Here is a 22426-nt window from a genome sequence, read left to right as displayed (position 1 = left end):
GAAGCAAAGATAATACAAAGAGTGTATATGTTAAGTGTTTGGATTTCGGATCTCTTGAGGGTGAATAGTGTTCACCTTTTATAGGAGAAGGTTGTTTGTCCTCCAAGTCCTTCTCTTTTCGCCATTTGTCCCATTTGTCCTGTTCGTGATCATCTCCCATTGGAGGAGGACAACCACTCCGCCTAACACTCGGGTGCAGTTCAGTCTTGTTTCTCTCATTAGTGATCATCTCTCATTGGAAGACGAGGACGACCACTCCGGCTAACACTCAGGTGTAGGTCTGTCATGTGTACGCCTTGTCCTTCTACGTTTTCATGTCTCCACGTTCTGTTCAGACAAAGGGAGAAGAGCAGAGTTGTTTGTCTCTTGCGAGCTCTGAGAAAGATATTCGGTGAATTGGCCTTATCTAAGTTGGCCTACTTCGATGTGGTTGCCTGCCTAACTAGTGGGTCCAACATGCTACTCAACCTACTTTGGAGTGGTTGTCCAACATGTTGCTCGGCCCACTTTCGGAGTGGTTGCCTGCCTAACTAGGAGGTCCAATATGTTGCTTGGCCCACTTCGGAGTGGTTGTTCAACATGTTGCTCAGTCCGTTTCAGAGTGGGACTGGCACTAGGCCGCTACCTTGATTGTCTTGCTTTGGAACATGTTTTTGGTCATTGGGTCGAGCCCTTAGCTCCTCTACTGGGGCGGATCTGGCATTGGACCGAACACCAATACTTAGTTAATTTTATCCCACTTCAGCTACCTTGGCAACATTGGCAATGCAACAAGTGATGAAGCGGAGCTATGGGGTGTCTATAAGGGTCTAACCATCATACTAAAGAGATGAAAGACATTATGATAAAAATTGATTCAGAGCAGTTGGTGCAATTAATAAAGGCTGGGACCTCCTCTAATTACCCTTAGAGAGCACTATTGAAAGACACCAAATTCCTCATGAAGAGATGCAAATGCTCACTTAACCATATCTACGGTGAGAGTAACAAATGGCTGATGCGCTAGCTAACCTAGGTGTAATACATCAAGACCATTTGGTAGTTTTTGAAGACCCTCCAAACTAAATTGTAAGCCTGCTTGTTGTAGACATTGTTGGAGCTTGTTGTGAGAGGACGTACGTGTCCTCTTAAACTCTTTTATGTACTATTTTTATTTCAACTTAATCAATATATATATATATATATATATATTAGAAGTGCACGCAATGTGTGCATAAAATGGTGAGTGAAAATAGAGGCAAAGTCATGATATATAGTGAATGCCAGTTATTAGTTTAATGATTTTATTTTTTTGATTCTTACAATAGCTGACAAACAATTATAAATATTTAAGAACAATATAATATTGTTATGAGTATTTTGAAAATCAAAATTGTGTTACAAAATTGTTTATATTAAGTGAGGTGTATTTTATGTAATAGTGTGGACGGTATAAATGTTTTTTGGATGAGAGTTTAGACTAGATGATTACGTCAGAATCAGATTAATATGTAAAGTTTTTTTGTTTAAAAAAAAAATGTATATCGATATAATTAATAAAGGGTATATCGATATAATTAATAAAGGGGTTGAGTTCTCTCTAGTTAGGCTTTTCAATTGGAGGTGTTGTACGAAGACCGTATCAATAATTCAAACCGTTCAATATGTAGAACTCGTCAAGTATTTTATAATTGCAAAATACCACGTTGATCAGATATCAATAGTCACTTGATTAGATCATATTTCTGTCAACGATTTATTTTTAAAATTATATTTACTGTTGATAGAAATATGATCTGATCAAGTGACTATCAATATCTGATCAACGTGATTTTTTACAAAAACAAAGTACTCAACGAATTCTATACATTGATCGGTCTAAATTATTAATGCGGGCTACGTGGTGAGCTTACAGAGACCTCATTGCTCTCTCTAGATCGATTTAGACCTAAGGGAAACCTCTCCTATTAATAAATATTAAAGGTTAAAATGCCAACCAAAAAAAAAATGAAATTAATAAAATATTTAAGGACTATTAAGGTAATTTAGCCAAAGAAGAAAACTCCCAAAAGTCGGCATAAAAACAAAAAAAGCATTTCTTCCAAATGGAAATAAAAAGAAAACGAAAACAATCTGAAACAGCAATCTTTTGATGTTGTTTGTTGCAGAGCCAATGAACCATCATCCACATGACATGACGCCCTCTCATTTAAAAATTTTAAAAAAAATAAAAATTCGATTTTTAAGTCTTTTCCAAACACTGTCTTAATCTCTAAATCAGTATAGTATATGTCACCTCACCCACCCCCATTTTCACTCGTTTGACTTCCATCCTTTGATATTTTCTTCCTCTGCTTTCTTCCTCAAAGGGTTAGGGCTATACACACATATACATACATATCTATATATATATATATTCACACAGAGAGAGAGAGAGAGAAGAGAGAGACTGTAGAGAGGGGTTTGAAATGGATGCCAATCCTGATGCATATACCAATTCTTCTTCTTCTTCTTCTTCTTCTTCTTCTTCATCATCATCATCATCATCATCATCATCATCAACCAGTACTAGCAATTCAAGAAGAAGGCATGGATTGCAATTCCCGGCGCTGAGCTTCTTGCAATCGCCGGTATCCACTCTTCTCGAATATTCCGGCATTCTTCGCCCGAGATCGGACCATCACGAGGCCGAGGGTTTGATAGCCGGCGCCGATGACCGCCATTCGAGTGATTCTGGTTCGGCAAGCGGCGACGGAGAGGTCTCGATTAGGATAATCGGTGCCGGAGAGCAAGAACAGGTAGGGTTTGATGAGAGTGAAGAGGCTATAGGTCAGATTGCTGGTGTGGCGGGTCCGAGGTTGGACCATGAGGGGGGAAATGGCGGTGAATTTGGTGATGGAGAGAGGGTTTCGTCGGCATCGTCTCCGTCGGGGGGGATCGATACAGGAAATGGAGAGGAAGGTGATGGAAGTGGGAATAGTAATAGGGATTCTTCGTACCAGAGGTATGATATACAGCAGGTTGCGAGGTTGGTCGAGCAGGTTCTTCCCTTTTCGTTGCTCTTGTTGGTGGTCTTCATTCGTCAGCACTTGCAAGGTATTTGGTTCAAACCTCCCTTAGATTTCTTGTATTTATTTTTTGTTGTTTGTACAAGAATTAATCTGATTAGTTGGTAATGTATGTAGAATAATGTATATCTGATCTATGAACAATGTCTCAGGTTTGAAACAATGGTTTAGTCTATGAACAATGGATTGGTCTACCGGATTTGTCGGTCCAGTGGGCCAGATACCGAGTCATCCAAAAAAAAAAAAAGAAGAAGAAAATGCTAATTAGAGTTGGTAATATATATAGACAATAGTGTCTGGGTTTGGTTGTAGGGTGCAGTTACATTCACAGGTTTAGGCCAAAATTCAGAAGCTGGCTCTCTATCTCGAGTCTTTATGGAAAAAAAAAAAAATTAAAAAACTATTGTTCCTTGTGTATTTGTTAAGTACAGTTTCTCCTATGCTGTGTGTCTGCAATGCCTATCTTGGTTACTTAGATACTAATCAACAAGTTCAATTTGAACTCAACTTCAGCCTGTGGTTTAGGCTAAATTTTAGCTGGTTTGAGTATTTGCTTCACTCAACCCAGTCATGCTTTGGGCAAATGGCTAATCTGGGCAGTATAGCTCAATTAGCAACTTCGCAATGTCTTTGTATATAGTTGTGTTCCAAGGGTACAGGGTTAATTAGCTTCAGCAGCAAGGCTGTTTTTAACAATGAGATCATTGCTAATAGAGTAAGTTTCTGGTACAATAGTTGGTGCCGACATAGGTCTTCGAGCGAGATTTTTCCCGGGCTGATGACAAAGGAGCTACCGTGGGGAGTTACTTATTCATTTCTCTTGGGGGAGTTGTATGGGGCCCTCAATTTAGGACCAGATTGCAGGATTGGTAGGTTGATTCTATGACATCTTTCTTTGGGATGCTATGAGTGCCGAGTCAGGGAGAGGAGGATTTTGTTAATATGGAGAGCTTCTGGAAATGGTATCTTCTCAGGTGGTTTGTTTTGTTAGTTGTTGTGTGGGCATTGGGAGTCTTCCTTCCTATGGATGGGGATCTGAAGAACCAAGGCTCCTCCCAAGCTGGCTTTCTTTGTTTTGTGGATAATGTCCCTCGAGGTTATTTTGAGGAAGAGACGGGAGATTGTTATGGATTGGTGTTGTATGTGCAAGAATGTGGAAAGTATGAATCATTTACACTGTAGTGTGGCTAGAGAGATTTGAAGTTTGATGTTTTCGGTTTTCTAAGTTGAGAGTGGTGATGCTGCATTTGATTTTCTTAGGCCAAATTTTAAGTGAAAGAGTTAATGATGAAGTTTGAAGGAGAAGAATGTTTTTCTTTTGCCTTTACAACTAGGGTTGAAATCGAGCCAAGCCGAGTTCAGTATTGTTTAAGCTTGGCTTGGTAATTGCAATCTCCATTCAAGCTTGACTTGGGCTTGAGACACTTTCAAACTTTAGTGTTCAAGCCCAACTCGCAATTTAAGAAACAAATTCAATAATAATTTGGCTCAGCTCAATAAAATGTTAGATATTCAAATCGAGCTCAATCTTGAGTATTTACTCAGCTCATTCTTTAAGGGTGAGCTTGTTTTAGCCGGAACATAGAAAAGAGCAAGAGCATCATCGTTTTGTCCTAGACAAAGTTGAGTTTCACGCAAAAATAATATATATAGAATATGCCAACCATTATCCAATTCCATTGATTTTACATTAAATTAAAAAAACTAGTATCCAACTCGTACGCCCGTGTATTAAATTCTGTCTTGCTCTTGGTTTTTTCTTTTGTTCTGCAACTAGTAATAGTATTATTAGAAGAGCTTCAAACTTGAGAATCACTGGCTCCAATATTACTTGAAGCATGAGTAGTAGCATTATCATCATACAATTCATACAACAAAGAACAAATAAGATTGATATGCTTATCAGATTCAACAACCATATAAATTTTAGGAAGCAAAATTCAATCAACTTCATTTTGTATCTAGGATCCAAAATTGTTGCCACAGGCCATTAGTAAATTGGATTCTCTCCAAAACTTATCAATATATTCTCTCATTTTATAATTCATATCTCTCAAATAATTCCTATTATTTGTCAACTTCTCATTTAATATTTGTTTTATTTTCCAAATCTCTGGAAGAAATAAATTAGATGTTAGGAAAAAATAACATGAGAAAACATTCATAGCTTCATTAAAAGCATCCAAAAAGCTTACAAACTTGTTGAGCCCTCTCCCAATCTTCTGCTGACAGTAGCCATTGGTAGCATGGATCTTTTTCTTTGTATCTTGGAAATACTTCCTTGAATACCAATGCAAACTTTAACATTGCATATGTAGAGTTCCAACGAGTAGACACGTCAAGAATCAAATGTTCTGATGTTAGAAGCTATAACTGTTTGACTACCTCAATAAATTTATGTAATCGTGAGGGTGACATTTTTAAGTACTTCGGTTCACATCCCATATCTCAATTAATGCACCTTGCAATAATTAGAATACAAAAGTATAATAAGATTGTAAATGAGCGTATCTTGGTGTATCTAGGAAATGGTACAACAATATTGAAGAATTATTTGAGTTGATTTGGACATAGTTTCTCACAAATCATTGGCAGTGCAGATACAAACTTGGTGCAATTTGATGGTTGTAAAGGGCTTAAGATTAAAAGGAGAGAACGGAGCTGTTGCTTACTGCAAGATACCAGGCTGGGGGGCTTAGCGCTTTCCTATGAAACAAATTTCAAAATCTATTTCTCCATCCAATAGCGATAATTATCTTTTTGATTGATTCCACATTGACGCTTTGGTTTGGTATTGGTGTAATGTTACCAATTGATAAATCCCTAATTTTAGGTCTTTATAAAAGTATTGGAGCTGTCAACTTAACTATCATTGTATATCTGAGTAATCGTAGTCTCTTCAAGGTGGTTTCTGGTGCTATTGCTGTATGTTCTGGGTTTACACCTCCTCTTGTTGCTTTCTCTTGTTGGTTTGGTGTGGTTCTTGTTCTTGTTTCTACTGGTTGGGTGATTATTCCGTGACTCTTGTTCTCATGGCTGATTGGGCTGGTAGTCGCACTGATCGTCGTTCTACTTCTCGTTATTGCACATTTGTTGGTGATAACCTAGTTATGTGGTGTAGCAAGAAGTAGAATGTTGTTGTCCGATCTAGTGCTGAGGCTAAGTATCGTGCAATAGCCCATACTATTTCTAAGATGTTTATGGTTTCGCTCTCTTCTGCAAGATTTTGGCCTTCGTATTCCTACTCCTATGCGCATGTGTTGTGAAAATCAGGCTGCTATTTTCATTGCCAATAATCCTGTGTTTCATGAATGCACTAAGCATATTGAGGTTGACTGCCACTCAATTTGGGATTTTGTTGATACGGAAGCAACTTGTGACTCCCTATATTCGGTCTGATGATCAACTGGGTGATATTCTTACTAAACCGCTGTCTCGTTCTTCCTTTCAACGCTTATCTAACAAGCTGGACATGTTTAATCTCTATGCTCCAGCTTGAAGAGGAGTGTTAGAATAGTGTGTGAGTGTGTGTAATTTAATTCATACTGTGCTTAATGTTGGGTTAACAACTCTAAACCTATTATTGTTGTATTCTTCTTTCTTCCTTCTTCTCCCTCTATCTCTAACCCTAACCCTAATTTCTACATATTTTACACTTCAACTGTACATATTTAATTTCCTTCTGTTGTACTAGAAAGAATGGTTTTAAGAGGAATACATAGTTGTCTTCTTATGCCCTCATAATATTAATTTCTATTTGCATCAAGGATACTTGAATATTAGATGTAATGTCTCAAATTTCCATATCTAGAGCTATTTTCCATTTAGTAGATAAGATTGTGATGAAATGTTCTGTGCTTATTGCCTAAATATAAATTAATCCCCCTTGCACTGGCTTGCTTTCTTGATTCTTTTGGATATTGTGGGAATTTCTTTTAATATTTAGTGATAGTTCCTTTTATTTGTGGAATTGTAGGTTTCTTTGTCACAATTTGGATAACTGCTGTTATGTTCAAGTCGAATGATATTCTTCGAAAGCAAACAGCACTGAAGGTGTGTCTTATATTTCTGAATTAGGTGGAAACAATGCAGATCCACTTCTCCCTAGCGAGAACAAAATAAGAGGGGAGAGAAAGAGAGAGTGAGAGTTCATACTTATCAATTGTTGGTTTCTGCAGGGTGAGAGAAAGATATCCATTCTTGTTGGCATCTCCACAGTTTTTATGCTTCAAGTGATTGGTGTTTATTGGTGGTATTGGAACGATGATCTTTTATATCCATTATTCATGGTTCCTCCTAAAGAAGTACCACCTTTCTGGCATGCTATATTTGTCATCTTGGTAAATGGTATGTATTTTGATTTGTTTATTTATTTTGCTATTTATGTGATGAATTCATTTTCACTATGTTTGGATATTTAGGAGAGAAAAGAAAAGAAATGATTTATTATGTTAGGAGAGAAAAGAAAAGAAAAGAAAAGAAAAGAAAAAGACTGACTGTGATTTCTCTCTCTCTCTCTCTCTTGTTTGGTTGAGTTGGAAAGAAAAGAAAAGAAAAGATAGTGCTTTCCCTCCAATCTTGTTTGGATAGATTACACAAAAGAAAGGAAAAGAAACTCTTACAAGTTATTTTACCAAAATAACCTTTATGTTTTTATTTCTTTTGTAGGTAGATGGACTATTTTGGTTATATACAAAATTAGTAATCTTTCCATTTCTTCTCTCGCAATCTCTCTAATTTTGAAGAGATTCAAAAAGTGAGTTATGAGAAAAATGTTTCTCGTCATTTCTCTCCTGATTAATAATCCAAACAAGTGAGTAGGACCAAGAGATATTGATTTCTTTTCTTTTCTCTCCAAATCACTCAATACAAATGAGCTGTTAGTGGTGTGACTGATACATGGTCCAGCCTTTTGTTCTCTTGCTACCTGCATGTGAACTTTGCATGTATATAGTGGGGTAACAAAATTTTGGAAGGGAATAAATTGCCTTGGTGAATACGGGTGGTTAATTTATGTATTTATGTAGATTGGTTTTGCAGTATGCTTATTTGCATGTCCACTCAATAGTGTCTACTCTTGCTTTTCTAGCTTTAAATTATTCACTTAATGTTTCATTTTATAGGAGGATTTCACCCGGTGGAGGTTTATTTTCAGTCTGGGATTAATAATTTCGTGGCATAGTTTTATATGAAAATCTGTGTGTTAACCCTGTTGTGGTTTTCCATCAGGCTTCTGTTTTGCTTTATATCAACTTTCTTTTTTTGTTCTCAAATGTTGCATGTCCTAAACATCATTCCACTATCATGACAATTGTTATATATCAATCGATCTTTGGGAACATCCTTGAGAATTTTATTTTGTTTCAGACACAATGGTGAGGCAGGCAGCTATGGCTTTGAAGTGTGTGCTGCTAATGTATTATAAGAATGGAAGAGGCCATAATTTCCGTCGGCAGGTAACTCGAACATTTTTTTATTGTCTTATTTTGTTTGGAGTTCGCTGACATTAGATAATTGGTTTTTAAGGGTCAAATGCTCACTTTGGTGGAGTATACCCTACTGTTGTACCGTGCATTGTTACCAACTCCTGTCTGGTATCGGTTCTTCTTAAACAAAGAATATGGAGGCCTATTTTCATCACTGACTACAGGGTTGTACTTAACTTTCAAGCTTACATCTATTGTTGAGAAGGTACGATTTCCTAAATACATAATTTAATGCCTTTGACTGCCCTCTTTTGTATCGTTGAATCCAAACATCCAAACTTTAAGCAACTAGAGTGATTTTGTTTGCTATCATGAACTTTGATTGGCATTGTTGATCAGGTCCAATCCTTCTTTACTGCCTTGAAGGCATTATCAAGAAAGGAAATCCATTATGGGTCTTATGCTACATCAGAACAGGTATGTCGGTTTTTCAAACTTTTTACAATTGCTTAGGACTTCAAATAGAAAGCTGGCAGGCATATGCTGTGGCATCGTTACGAGTTCAATTAATCTTAAAGCTACTTGCAGATTCTCTACTGCATTGCTTGTTAACCCGGAGTATAACGTTACTGATGTTTTTTTTACCAATACATGCTATGAAGTTGGCATACAAAAGACAGTTTTCACCCACACATGCACATGCCAAGTGTGCATGAAAACTAGAATCACAGTGCTTTATCACAAATTACATGTAACTGCAGTGAGGTGGAATATATTTTCTGCATCTTTTTTTTTTTTTTTTGGGTAGGCAAGTGAATTAGATATACCAAAAAATAGAATTTACAATGAGGCTTAATAAACCCCCCGCATCTTGTTTATGACATTGTTTTGTTTTACCAATGTGCATTTACTTAATGCGTAAGCTATAAGTTCAAAATTTGGAGTTACTAGCGAGGTCGATGGACTTGAAAAAGGGATGGACAAATTGGGAGGATACACATACACTAGCTGTCAAGGTTTTCTTGTTTTTATTTTAGGTAGTTCTGAGAATACTTAAAGTGCATAGGGGGAAGGATTAGGTTAAAAATTTTCGCATGGTCTTTTGGCATTGGATTGAATACTTCATCAGGTTTTGTCTGCATTGGTAGCATTGCTATGAGTGCCAGTTGTAATGTTGTGTTTAAATCTCCAAATAACATATGCATTTGTGGAGTTGTTGGCAGACACAGACACACACATTCTTTTTTATGTGACACAGCAAATTATTCCTGTGATTAAAGCTGCTAGTAATTTGATGCCAGGTAACTGCAGCAGGAGACTTGTGTGCGATTTGCCAGGAAAAGATGCATTCTCCAATTCTACTGCGCTGTAAACACATTTTCTGTGAAGACTGCGTTTCAGAATGGTCAGTTTCTGATTTTGCTGCTTTGTTATCTAACATTCGTAACTTTCTATAATGAATTCGATAGTTTTTTGCGTAATGGTTAGGGCTTGAATATATCTGCATATCTCGTAACCTGTCTGGATAGTTTTGAACATTTGAATAACTAAGTAATTACAGTTCTTAGGAAAAATATACGAGGATGCAGAATGCTTTAGAGGGCATAAAGGGGTATTCGCCAGGATTTAATGATGGTTTGGTTGCACCGAAGCAAAGATGGAACACTAGAAAAATGTGGATTGTATGAAAGCCATTTATTTTTCTTCCAAGTACAATATAATTAGTTGAATAACACTCCTCCTCTCAATGATGTCAGTTTTGTAGGATACAAAGGGTCCATGAATTCTTGTTCTTTAAACTATGTCTGGATCTTGGATTTTTGGGAAAAGAAAAGACAAGGGAAATGAAATTACTTGTACTTCATTTTTTCTATGGGTAACAAAAAAAATGTGAATTTTTTGAGAAATACCTATTCATTTTCTCTACCTAATCAAACAAAAGTAGGAACTTCTCTCGTCCATAGTTCTTTCCTTTCCCATTACTTTTCTTTTCCTTTATCAAATCCAAATTCCAAATAGAGTGTTACTTTTTAAATTAAGTAAGGAATTTTCCAACAAACTAAGAGCATCATCATCAAGCTCATTAGAGCCTTCTCTTGGCTATTTTATAGCACAAAATCATAGAAACACACTTCGGCTAAGTTTGGCTATCCTAAATAAGTACACACTTTTTATCTTTTTTCCATCACATCATCTTTCTACTTTTCTGCACATCTTTTCGTAAAAAGACAAAAAGTACACTTATTTAGGTCATCCCAAACAACCCCTTCATCAAACTCAATTTTTGGATAGCTACTTTAGTTGAACATCAAACCAATGTTATCAATCCTGTACCATACCGGCCGGTACATACCATTTCAGAAGCAAAACGGTACCTGCATAGTCCAATTTTGTTCCGCCTAAAACACCGGCCAATACTGAACAATGTTGGCTAATATCAGACAATACCGGTCTGAAAACATAATACCGGGCAAGTACTGGACAATATTGGCCAATTTATTTATTATTTTATGTTTAATGGTTTGTAATATTAAAATGGTAGAAACTTAACCCAAGGCAGTAGCGCACTTGGAACAAGGCCTAGGGGTTAAGACCCTAGGTCTCAAGTTCGAAACTCCTTGGGCAATCTCCCGAGTATAGTGTAGTTGGTTAGGAGGTTAAGCCTCAAATTGTTGTTACCACAACATTTGGTGTGGGTTTGATGCTCTCTCGCTACGCGAGTCTTGACTCTTGGGGAGTTGGGACAAGTTCTCAAGTTATAGTCTCTTGCTTGGAATGGACAACAGGACATCTTGGCGATTTCTACGAAGGGTGCTGCCTTGGACCTGCGGAAGAGTGGAATGATTTTTTGTGACAAAAAAAAAAAAAAATATATATATATATATATGGTAGAAACTTGTGTTCCATACTCTCATTGAAGTACTTTAATTTGTGTTATTTAGCAGACAATAGTATGCTTTTAAGCCTCTTTTACATATAAATTTGTGATTCATGATATGTATTGTTAAATTATTTTTTATTGAACAATATTTTTAATACATATATAATATTTTCGTGATAAATCCGAAACGGTATCCAGTAACATACCGGTACCGGTAGGTACCATACCAATGGAAAAAAGGTACCTAATCCGGTATGGTATTAACAACTTAGCCTCCAAACAACTAGCTACATGTAGCTAGGGAAAGAGGACTCAATAAATGATTTTAGGTAATAAAATATTTAATATATTATATTTTATCTATCATTTAGTCAATTAGTACTATATTGATAATAAACATGAGTGGTGAAATCATTAAACTAATGCAATTGTAATACATGAGATAAAAAACACAATTTGAAAAATTAAGAAAAATTATTAATAAACAAAATTTGTATACAAAAAAAACTGAATCAGAATGATATAATTGTGTTATTTTTTAAAATATAAGTTAGAATAATAAGTATTTTAAATTGAGATGAACGGAACATAAAGTGTCGCATCATTTTGTATGTAAATTCAATATAATTTTTTTTAGGGATAAATTACATTGACTTTCCTGAAGTTTGGATTCAACAAACAATACATTTTGAGATAATTAAATTAACCTCTTTATTTGTTAGCTTAAAGGGATTGGAACGAATGTAGGTAGTGCTAAGACTCAAAGATAAATAAAATAAAATATAGATTTTAATGTAAGAAAGATGACAATAATCACTCTTTTATCCGTGAGACTAACAAATTATAGAAAAAAATGGGTTAAGTGTTACGTAAATTAAAACCTTAAAAGGAGTTTAATATAATATGCAAACTTATGAAATTTATTGTATTTTCTTCAAATTTTAGGAGATGTGAATGTAATTTATCTAATATTTTATTTATAAATCATTATCGTAAACAAATGTGATCATTCATTATTTTAATTCTCTCTTAAATATTAAATTTGGAATTGGAAAAAAATAAAATAAAAATAGAATAGAGTAAAAAACAGAGAGTTTGTTGGAGAATGTATTTGAAAAATTGGTTAGCTAAGATAGAATAATGAACTTTTAGTTAAAATTTAAGTAAAAATTTGGCTATTTTGATGGAGATGCTCTAAGTTACTATTCTCGATTTAGCAAGGCCTTAATCCCACTAAGATAAATGTAAAAAATGCAATGTATAAAAAGAAATAGAGAAATGTATTATTGATTGATGTATTGTGTTGTTGTGTATTACAAATGGTGAGTGGCTCATTATATAGGAGAGGGTGAGTGTAGTAGGTGAGGAGTAGGTGAGGAGTAGGTGGTGGTAGGTGATGGTAAATTGGTGGTAGGTGATGGTAAATTCTAACAGCTCCCCGCAAACTCAAGGAGGATAGAAACTAACCAACTTGAGTTTGAAGAGAGGAACAAAACAAGAAAATACATAAAAATAAAAAAGGATAGGAGACACTTTATGGTCGTGTCAGACCATTGGTGAAGACACTGAGTGGTGGTGTCATAACGTTGTAGAGGACACTGTATGGGGGTGTCATAACGTTGTAGAGGACACTGTATGAGGGTGTCATAACGTTGTAGAGGACACTGTATGGTGGTGTCATAACGGTGTAGAGGACACTGGATGGCGGTGTCGGACCGATGTAGAAGACAGTTTATGGGGTCATGTCGGACCGTTGTAGAAGACAGTTTACGGGGTCATGTCAGACCGTTGTAGAAACTAACCGGAATCAATGTCGGGACAGTTTACAGAGTCTTGTCGGACCCTTGTAAAAGTTGCACCCTCAAAAGGTGTGCCCAATTTTTCAAAAGGCGTGCCATCAAAAGGCGTGCCCAATTCATCAAAAGGTGTGCCGGACATGATGGCGAGGCACGTGAGTGTCTTGGCTGGCGCGCCCGTTTGTCGTCTGGCGTCAAGGGGCGCGCGATACGCGTGGCTGCCTTGGCTATTTAACCAAGACGAAGGCGGAGGCCGAGGCAGAGGCAAAAAACCTGCGAGATCCTCTGAAAAACTCTTCGTTGTGCTGAGAGAGAGAGTCTGTAACACTCTGTTGCCCAGAAAATAGCCTCGTCTTCCCGGAGTCTGCTCACCCTCTTTCCCGACCTCAACGAGTCAACAAGAGAGAGAACTGGTGCGGTGGCACTGGAACCTCAACCAAGCGCCCCGGAGTTTGCTCCGTTGAACTTTCCGATGCGGTCTGTGGAGCAAAGAATGGCAGTGCAGTCGGATGTGGAAGCCAATCAGTATACATTGAAGTCATGTGTGGAAACCATGACTGCGGTTACAAATTTGTCGAACCGGCTGCAGAGTAGGGCAAATGAGGTGCAGCAGTTAAACTCCCAGCTGGCTCTGCTCCAACGCATGTATAAGGATGCGCGAGCAGAGATAAGTGTGCTAAAGGCGGAAAATAAGGAGCTGAAGCGGAAGGCCACCGTGATGTTCCGATTTGGAGGTCCGCCATATGCTGCAGTAGAGGAGTATGGTGGAGTGATCGTGCCCAGTGGAGTGGGAAACACGGAGGCAACACCGTCAAGGACCGCGCAGGACGGAGGCAAGAAGAAGAGACCGGCAGCAGAGTAGAGAAGAAAAATCCCGCCTGTGGATGTGTTTGGTTGTATTTTTGGTTTTTGTTTTGTTTTGTTTTGTTTTGTTTTGTTTTTTTTTGTTTTGTTTTTTTTTTTGTTTTTTTGGTGTAAAAATGTGATCGGGGTTGATCCCTGAGATGAATAAAAGATGGGTGGTTGTGCAAATTGATAAACGGGGTTGGGGTTTTGTTTGTTTGGTGGCCTTTTTTTTTTGTTTGTTTGTTTGTTTTTTTTTTTTTTTATTTTTTTATTTTTTTTAATAGAATATAATAAAAAGAGATATATATATATATATATATGTAAAAAATGCAATGTATAAAAAGAAATAGAGAAATGTATTATTGATTGATGTATTGTGTTGTTGTGTATTACAAATGGTGAGTGGCTCATTATATAGGAGAGGGTGAGTGTAGTAGGTGAGGAGTAGGTGGTGGTAGGTGATGGTAAATTGGTGGTAGGTGATGGTAAATTCTAACAATAAATATATGACTTGGTACTTTATTAAGGGTGCTCTTAATGTTTTGAATATAAAGTTGCTTGTCCAAAAAAATATATATTGTTGAATATAGAGTTTTAAAAATTACTATCAGATTGAATATAATTTCCAATTTTTCCGTTGTTAATCTTTATGGATAAAGGTTTTCTGCCAACATTGTTCAGAAGATATTTTGTTAGTAATATTTCGTAATTTCATTCCTAGTAATACAATATCTAGACATTCTCATCCAGGTATATGGATAATTCAAGAATATCTTTAAAAAAAAGAAAGGGGGTATATAATAGCAAATAAAAATATTAGCCTTTTTAATTCCTGAATTAAGCAAGAATTTAAGATTACTGTGGTAGAGTGGCGGAATCAGTTTCCCCCTCAATTTAGGAAACTAATTCTGGATGGATTGAGAAATCAGGAATCTCATTCGTATTTCAATGTCATTCAATGCTAGAATCATGGGAACCCAAAATCGCATTCTTATTTTCCTTTAATTTTTGTAATTGGAACTTCGGCTATGATCATCGTAGACAATATGTATGTGTATTTACCTGCATATGCACTTGCATTTAGGACATAGAACACATAAGTTACTTATTAACCAAAAAAGAGGGTCAGATATCTAACAAACCATGAGCGACCATCACACATTTCACTTTTCCTCATTCAACCCTAAATTGCACTCATGATCATCAGCTCATTACCCTGTCTTGGTAATGTGGCTGCAATTGTGGTGGCGGTGATGGCAGTGTTAGTGGTCAACGTGTGATGGTGATGGTGATGGTGATGGTATTCTCTTGGACTATATAGACGTGTGTGTATAGATACTCGCTTGCACACATAATTCGGGACTTAGAACACATAACTTACCCATTAATCAAGAAAGTGAGTTAGAGGCCTACCAAATTACGAGCAACTATCGCTCAACATTCCCGCTATTGACCTTTTCTCATTCAACCTAAATTACATCAACCCATTAGTCAGTGTTGGTGATGGTAATGGTGATGGCATCGTCTTAAATTCTATCTGCATGTCTATGTACATATTTATATTCGTACATTCACATATAATTGAAGACATAGAACACATAACTAACCTAATTACCAAAAAAAGTCAGAGATCTAACAAACCATGAGCGACTATCATGCCACATTATCAATTTACCACTATTCATTTTTCCTCATTCAACCCTAAACTGCACCCTCATCATCATCAACCCATTACTATGTTCCAGTGGTGGCGCCGGTTTAGTGGTAGATTGGTGGTAGCAGTAGCAGTAGTGTTAGTGATCAAGTGGTGGTGGCTGCAATAGGGTAGGGTGGTGAAGATCTATGATGCGTGGACATGGACACGCAAATTTTCAAAAAATGGAGGACACGACACGCTGGGGACACGTTTAATATATATATAATTTAATTTATTTATTATAGGTCTAAAATTTTTTAAAAAATCATTGATTCTTATACAATTACAATAATAATAAAATTAATAAACACATTTCTTAAATTTTTTAAATAAAAAATGAGTTTTTTTAAATAAAATAATTTATTGTATGAATATTAGGTTTAACAAAAATAAGGATAAAAAAAAAAGAAAAAAGAAAAAAATGGGAGGGGAGAAATCAGGAAAATAAAGGAGGAGAAAGAAACAGAAAAAAAAAATAAAAAATAAAAAGAGAGAAGTGGGTGAAATTAGAAAAAGGGAGAACAGAAAAAAATAAAAAAAAGAGAAACGAAAGAGGGGAGAGATTGAAATCAGAAAAGAGAGAGAATCAGAGAAGATGAAAGGGCGAAACAAAAAAGGGAGGAGAAGAAGAAAATGAAGAGAAGAAGATGAAGAGAAGAAGAAGAGAGAAGACGAAGAAGAATACCTCAGGGCTTCTTCGATTGATCTGAACAGGTTAGGGCTTATTTCTCTCTCTCTCTCTCTCCCCAACAGTTAGGGCTTCTTCGATCCACCTTGTGCGTGTTCGGAAAGTGTCACGGCGTGTCTGATCGGAAAAACTCAAAAAAAAAAGAGGGACATGTTGAAGAGAGTGTCGGACACGTGTTCACAGCATGTCTGACGCATGTCCGTGTCCAACACTCGTATGCAGGCCCTAGGGACATGCCAGTGCTTCAGAGGTGGAGATAGTGGTGGTGATGGTATTATATTAGACTTATACATGTCTATATACCTGCGCATACACATAACTTAACCATTAACAAAAGAGAGTAAGAGATTTAACAAACCCCAAGCAACTATCACGCAACATTTCCACTATTGACTTTTTCTCATTCAACCCAACATTGTATCCTCATGATCATCAACCTAGTGCTCTGTCCTGGTGGTGGTAGGATGCTGTTGGTGGCAGTGTTGGTGATGGTATCATCTTAGACTATATATACTGCATATTCATATATAATTCAGGATGTAGAACACGTAACTAACCTACTAATAAAAAAAGAGAAGTCAGAGATCTTAGAAACCACAAGCGACTATCACCCAACATTCCCACTATTTACTTTTCTTCATTCAACCCTAAACTACACCCTCATCATCATCAACAACCCATTAATCTATCCCATTGGCAGCAGCAGCAGTAGTGGCGATTGGAAATGGTGATGGTGATGTTGATGGTATATAATATATGTGTGTGTCTATACCCGCATGTACACCCAATTCGGGATGTAGAACAAGGACTTACCCATTAATCAAAAAAGAGAATAAAAGAAGCCACGAGTGATTATCACGCTACATTTTCATGAGTGGCCCTAATACGACCACTTTCCACTCGTGCAATATGGGTGCATGGGCTAGCCCATAGGATTTGTTTTTCATACGAGAGAAAGAACTTTTCGTCTATTTGACCTCCTTGACCTGAATCTCAGGGTCTCAATTTAGCAATATTCGTTGCTTCTCTCAGGTCATGGATCCACAACTGTCCTTGCTTAACCATATCATTCAAAGAAAAAAGCTTCTTTGCTTTCAATCCATTACTCTGCCCCAGTGGAGGCAATGTTGGCGTTGGTGTTGGTGTTGGTGGGTGGTGGTGGTATTGGGAATCATTGTAAATTAAGGAGTTGTTTGGGATGATCTAAATAAGTTTATTTTTTGACTTTTTATGAAGAAACGTGAAATATGGGTTGGGTTTGAAGTGATGTGATAGAGAGGTGATGTGACTTAAACAGGATAGTAACTTTTTGGCTTTTTGACTTTTTTAGATTATGCCAAACTAGGCTTAAATGTACGTGTGTGTATCCACTCATTCACATATAATTATACATAGAACACGTAACTAAAATATTAACTAAAAAGGAGAATCAAAGATTCGACGAACTACGAGCGACTATCATGCAACAATCTCACTATTCACTCTTCCTCATTTAGCCCTATATTGCACCCACATGATCATAAACCCATTACTCTGTCCTGGTGGTGGTGGTGGGAGGATGGTGTTGGTGGTTCGATGGCGGTGGTGGTTCCTTGGCGGTGGTGATGGTATCCATCTTAGACTGTATATACACATGTGCATATATATATACTCTCACATACACATAATTTGGGACCCAATACATGTAGCTTACCCATTAACTGAAAAAGAGAGTTTGAGATCTAACAGAACACGAGTGACTATAATGCAAGATTCCCACTTTTCACTTTTCCTCATTCAACTCTAAATTGCGCTCTCATGATGATCAACCCATTACTCTGTCCTAGTGGTGATGGTGATGGTGTTGGTGGTGATCCAGCCCTAATACCATGTTACATATCTTGGGTAGAACTCAATCCTAAAAGCTAGCTCAAGAGGTGAGGGTGCCTTAACGCTTATATGCTTACTATTACTTTAGTACGCAGGTGATGTGAGACTTCACTTCATAGTGATAGCATCATCTTAGATACATGTGTATATGTATATATATACCTGCGCATTCACATAGAATTCAGGATGTAGAACACATAACTAACATATTTATCAAAAAGCGAGAGTATGAGATCTACTTTCCAGGAGTGGGGTTATCATGCTATATTTCCGTTATTTACTTTCTCCATTCAACCTTAAACTGCAACCACATGATCATCAACCCATTATCTTGTCCTAGTGGTAGTGGTACATGATGGTGGCAGTGGCAGCTGCCTCGGTGGAGTGGTGGTGCCATAGTGATGAAGGTGATGGTTTCATCTTAGACTATACGCATGTGTGTAGATATATACCTGCACATTCAGTAATCATTTTTCAAAAGACATTTTCCACCAAAACAAATGGAGCGTTAATGTTAAAATTTTGAAAACATAGCATATATAAGAGAGCTTCTCTCAGGTAAATTTTTGCTTTGTTTTGTTTTTGTTTTCGTTTTCGTTTTCAAACGAATGTCTCGTACATTTGCATGGGTTTCTACTGGGTCTGACTTATTCCAAGCTCTATTAGCTTCCCACTGTGACTAACATGCAGTATATTGTTTCCAGGTTTGAGAGAGAAAGGACATGCCCTTTGTGCAGGGCCTTGGTTAGACCTGCTGATCTGCGATCATTCGGGGATGGATCAACAACTTTGCTCTTCCAATTGTTCTAAAATCCTGCAACGTGTCGAACAAAGTATTGATACAAAGTATGTATCTTCCCCTTAAAGTGCTGTTTTCCCCCCCATTTTTTTTATTTATTTAAATCTCTTGCATAGGCTTTATTAGTTCTGAGATTGCCTGGGAAGTTTCTTCTTGAAGGAAGGTATCTCACCAGAATTAGCGAATGGATTGAAATTTAATGCACCCCTTGGCCTTGACCTGGAGCGATTTTTAGGAGGATGAGAGGATCCTCCAACCCCACTTCCATAATTTTTTTTTAGCCCTGGTGAAACAAAAAATTGTGCTCTCAAAATGTTGTATACTTCTTATTATTGCAAAGGTAATGTATATGTTGTTCATTTTTAATTTTTGTTATATATATATATATATATATATGTGTGTGTGTGTGTTTTTTTGTCTTTTTGTCATCTCTTCCTCAAATTTAAATAGACTGAATTATTGCGAAGTCGGTCTATGCGCACCCTCAAAAGTAATGATTCAATTTGATGTAGTTATAGCATTGTGTTGTAACTAAATTGTTAAAATTGGGATTCTAAATAGGATTATTAGTGTTAGGATCGTTGCGAGGGATTTTTGGATCAGATTGTAGAATTGAATTGAGGATCATAGTATTATAATTTCAACGTAAATAAAATGAGAAATTATACTTAATGATAATGTATATTAAATAATTTTAAAATAATTAAAGAAAAATGATAAATTTAATATAATGCATTTTTTATGTTAATATAAATTAGAGATGTTTGGAGAAAGAGTTTATAGTCAAATTTCTTATGTATCTATACATATATAAAAAAAATAATAATAATATTAATTATTTTTTTGATAGGATTTGAATCATAACGTGATTTTATACGATTTTATAACTATGATTATAATTATTTGAAGATTTGAATTTAAGATTCTTCTGTGATTTGGATCGCAAGTATGATAACCATGGTTGTGACTCCACATCAATGTGATCATATTAAAGTACTATATTGGGCAGAAATTAGGTGACCGACAATATTATCTAGCTTGTTGCAGCTTATGAGGAGATTTATAATTTATATATATATATATATATTGAAAGTCTGTTATTAGAATATTGGTTTACACGCATTATGAGATAGAAATAGCTTAAATAAGATATAATAATAAAAAAAGAAGTTAATTATTTAGAAGTCGGTAAGGATGTATTTCTAATTTTTATTTTCTGATTATTAATTTTAGCATACATGAAGCTGCACGAAACAATTTTGTGTTGTAATTCAAATGCTTTTTTCTCTCATTCTCTAGGAAAGTAACCAAGTATTTAGATGTGAATGGTGCACATCGTTCTTTTGGGGCTTGTGTTTTATAGATTTTGTCATTATTATATTATTTTACATATGGGGACTCTTTTGGTACCACAAGACAAGCACTTTGTTATACATTTTTATAATATATATTATGTATTTTTGTGTTAATATTACACATTTTGTAGTTTAAAAAAATCTCAATGAAACAATGTGTAAGATCACTATTAAAAATCATAATATTATCATAAAATGCGTAATTTTAATTTTGGATCACAAAATTGTCAGAACTGTGCAACAAGATTACATAACATTTGTTATAAAAATACATATATGATGTACAAGAAAAATGGTGTGTACCAAAAGGATTTCCAATAGTTATAGAAAGAAGCTGGGCATTTGAGATGTTGGTTTAGATATGTAAGAACATTTGTTGAACGAGTGTAATACCAACTTGCTTGATTACATTTATATAACTTATTTGCTAGTAGTGGATATATAATAGTGACAAGCACAAGTCCTTCTCTACCGTACCCCTACGGCCTGAATCATGATCAAACTGTTTGGAAGCTTTCACCATCCATAAATGGTTGGATCTCAGTGGTCATTGGGCCACCCTCCTCTTCCCTGATGAATGGATTTGTTCCCCCCATTGTGGAAATAATTATTACATACTGCGAGGGTATCATGTTGTAATATTATATGCTACACCTTGTTTGCTCCTCTCAACTTATTTTTTTAAGAGTTTGTGATTGATGTTTAAATTTAGTGTGATGTGAAGTGAAATAATGTGGAGTGTGCAAATATAATTACTCAATTTAGAAGTGTCTATTTTCTTTTGAATTGATCATTTTGGTTCTTATTTTTAAGGCATTCATGTTAGAGGTTTATTTTTGAGATTTTTGGACCCATATGTCCAAGTTTAAATATTTTTTAACTAAAAAGACATTGATTTGTCAAAAAGATACTTATTTGTCCAAAACTTACATATTGGGCTATATATTCAAATGTCACATATTTGTACAAGTGTCGCTTATTTGTCAAATTATCTCCTATTTATACATACATCACCTATCTGTCCAATGTCTCCTATCTGTCCGTCACACCTCCACTAACTGCTATTGTCGACCGCCGTTGGTGACATTTCGATGACTTTTTAATGCGTGTTCTTATCACAAAAAGATCAAATTTTAGACTAAAAGCATATGGCTCCTTTAGTGTAGACATTTATTAATTAATTCTTTTTTTAAATCTGATTTTTTTAATATTATTAATTGGATTAAATTAAAATATTATGAAAAATTATAAAAAATAATTTAACACAAAATAAATATAGCATTTGTATTTGTAACAAAAAAATGCTATACAAAATGTTTGAATGCTTACAGCATAAAAGACATAAATAAAAGAGAAAATTAGTCTAAAGTCTCTCTTTCATATTTAATAATGGAAGAGATCCACAATATTATTTTATGATGTCTAAGGTCCCTCAACCTCAACACTCATCTATCACAGAGAAATTTTTCAAATCAAACTTCATTTTTTTTTCTCTCATTCTAAACTCTCTTCCTCTGCTAAATTTACCTCTTTTCCTCTCTCTCTCTCTCATCTCTGCGTCTCTTGCTCTCTCTAAAATGTTCTCTCTCTAAAGCAGCAGTCTTGATCTTCCAGATCGTCCCCATTCTCACCACCACGGCCATGCCCATGCTCATCTCCGATCTCTGCTCTTTTCGCCAAAAACTTCCATCTCTAGCGGTTCTCTTCCAACAGCACCGCCTGGGTGAAAAAGGGGAATGACGCATGTTAGAGGTTTATTTTTGAAATTTTTGGATCCATATGTCCAAGTTTAAATATTTTTTAACTAAAAAGACATTGATTTGTTAAAAAAGATACTTATTTGTCCAAAACTTACATATTGGTCTATCTATTCAAATGTCACATATTTGTACAAGTATGCTTATACTTGTCCAATATCTTCTATCCCCATCACACCTCCACCAACTGCTGTTGTCGACCACCGTTGGTGACATTTCAATGACTTTTTAATGCGTGTTCTTATCAGAAAAAGATCAAATTTTAG

General features: G+C 35.9%; 1 protein-coding gene across 3 annotated transcripts; it reads left to right on the top strand.

Annotated features, from left to right (window-relative positions):
• Positions 1-1382: 1382 nt before the first annotated feature.
• On the top strand, positions 1383-19414 carry LOC114257123 (uncharacterized). Of its 3 annotated transcripts, none has more exons than XM_028196878.2 (9): positions 1383-3075; positions 7024-7100; positions 7226-7394; positions 8415-8503; positions 8574-8738; positions 8873-8950; positions 9775-9878; positions 18954-19095; positions 19208-19414. In XM_028196878.2, the coding sequence occupies exons 1-8, from the start codon at positions 2448-2450 to the stop codon at positions 19057-19059; spliced, it is 1416 nt and encodes a 471-aa protein (XP_028052679.2). In that variant the 5' UTR covers positions 1383-2447; the 3' UTR covers positions 19060-19095; positions 19208-19414. The 3 variants fall into 3 exon arrangements, with proteins under 3 accessions (XP_028052679.2, XP_028052677.2, XP_028052676.2); XM_028196876.2 differs by having other exon boundaries at positions 19165-19414; XM_028196875.2 differs by having other exon boundaries at positions 18954-19414.
• The last annotated feature ends 3012 nt before the right edge of the window (positions 19415-22426 follow it).

Source organism: Camellia sinensis, chromosome 8, assembly GCF_055761805.1.
Source record: "Camellia sinensis isolate YWXY chromosome 8, ASM5576180v1, whole genome shotgun sequence".
In the NCBI taxonomy this organism is placed as follows: Eukaryota; Viridiplantae; Streptophyta; class Magnoliopsida; order Ericales; family Theaceae; genus Camellia; species Camellia sinensis.
Note: the sequence above shows the minus strand (reverse complement) of the source record. Positions and strands in the feature narration are given on the sequence as shown.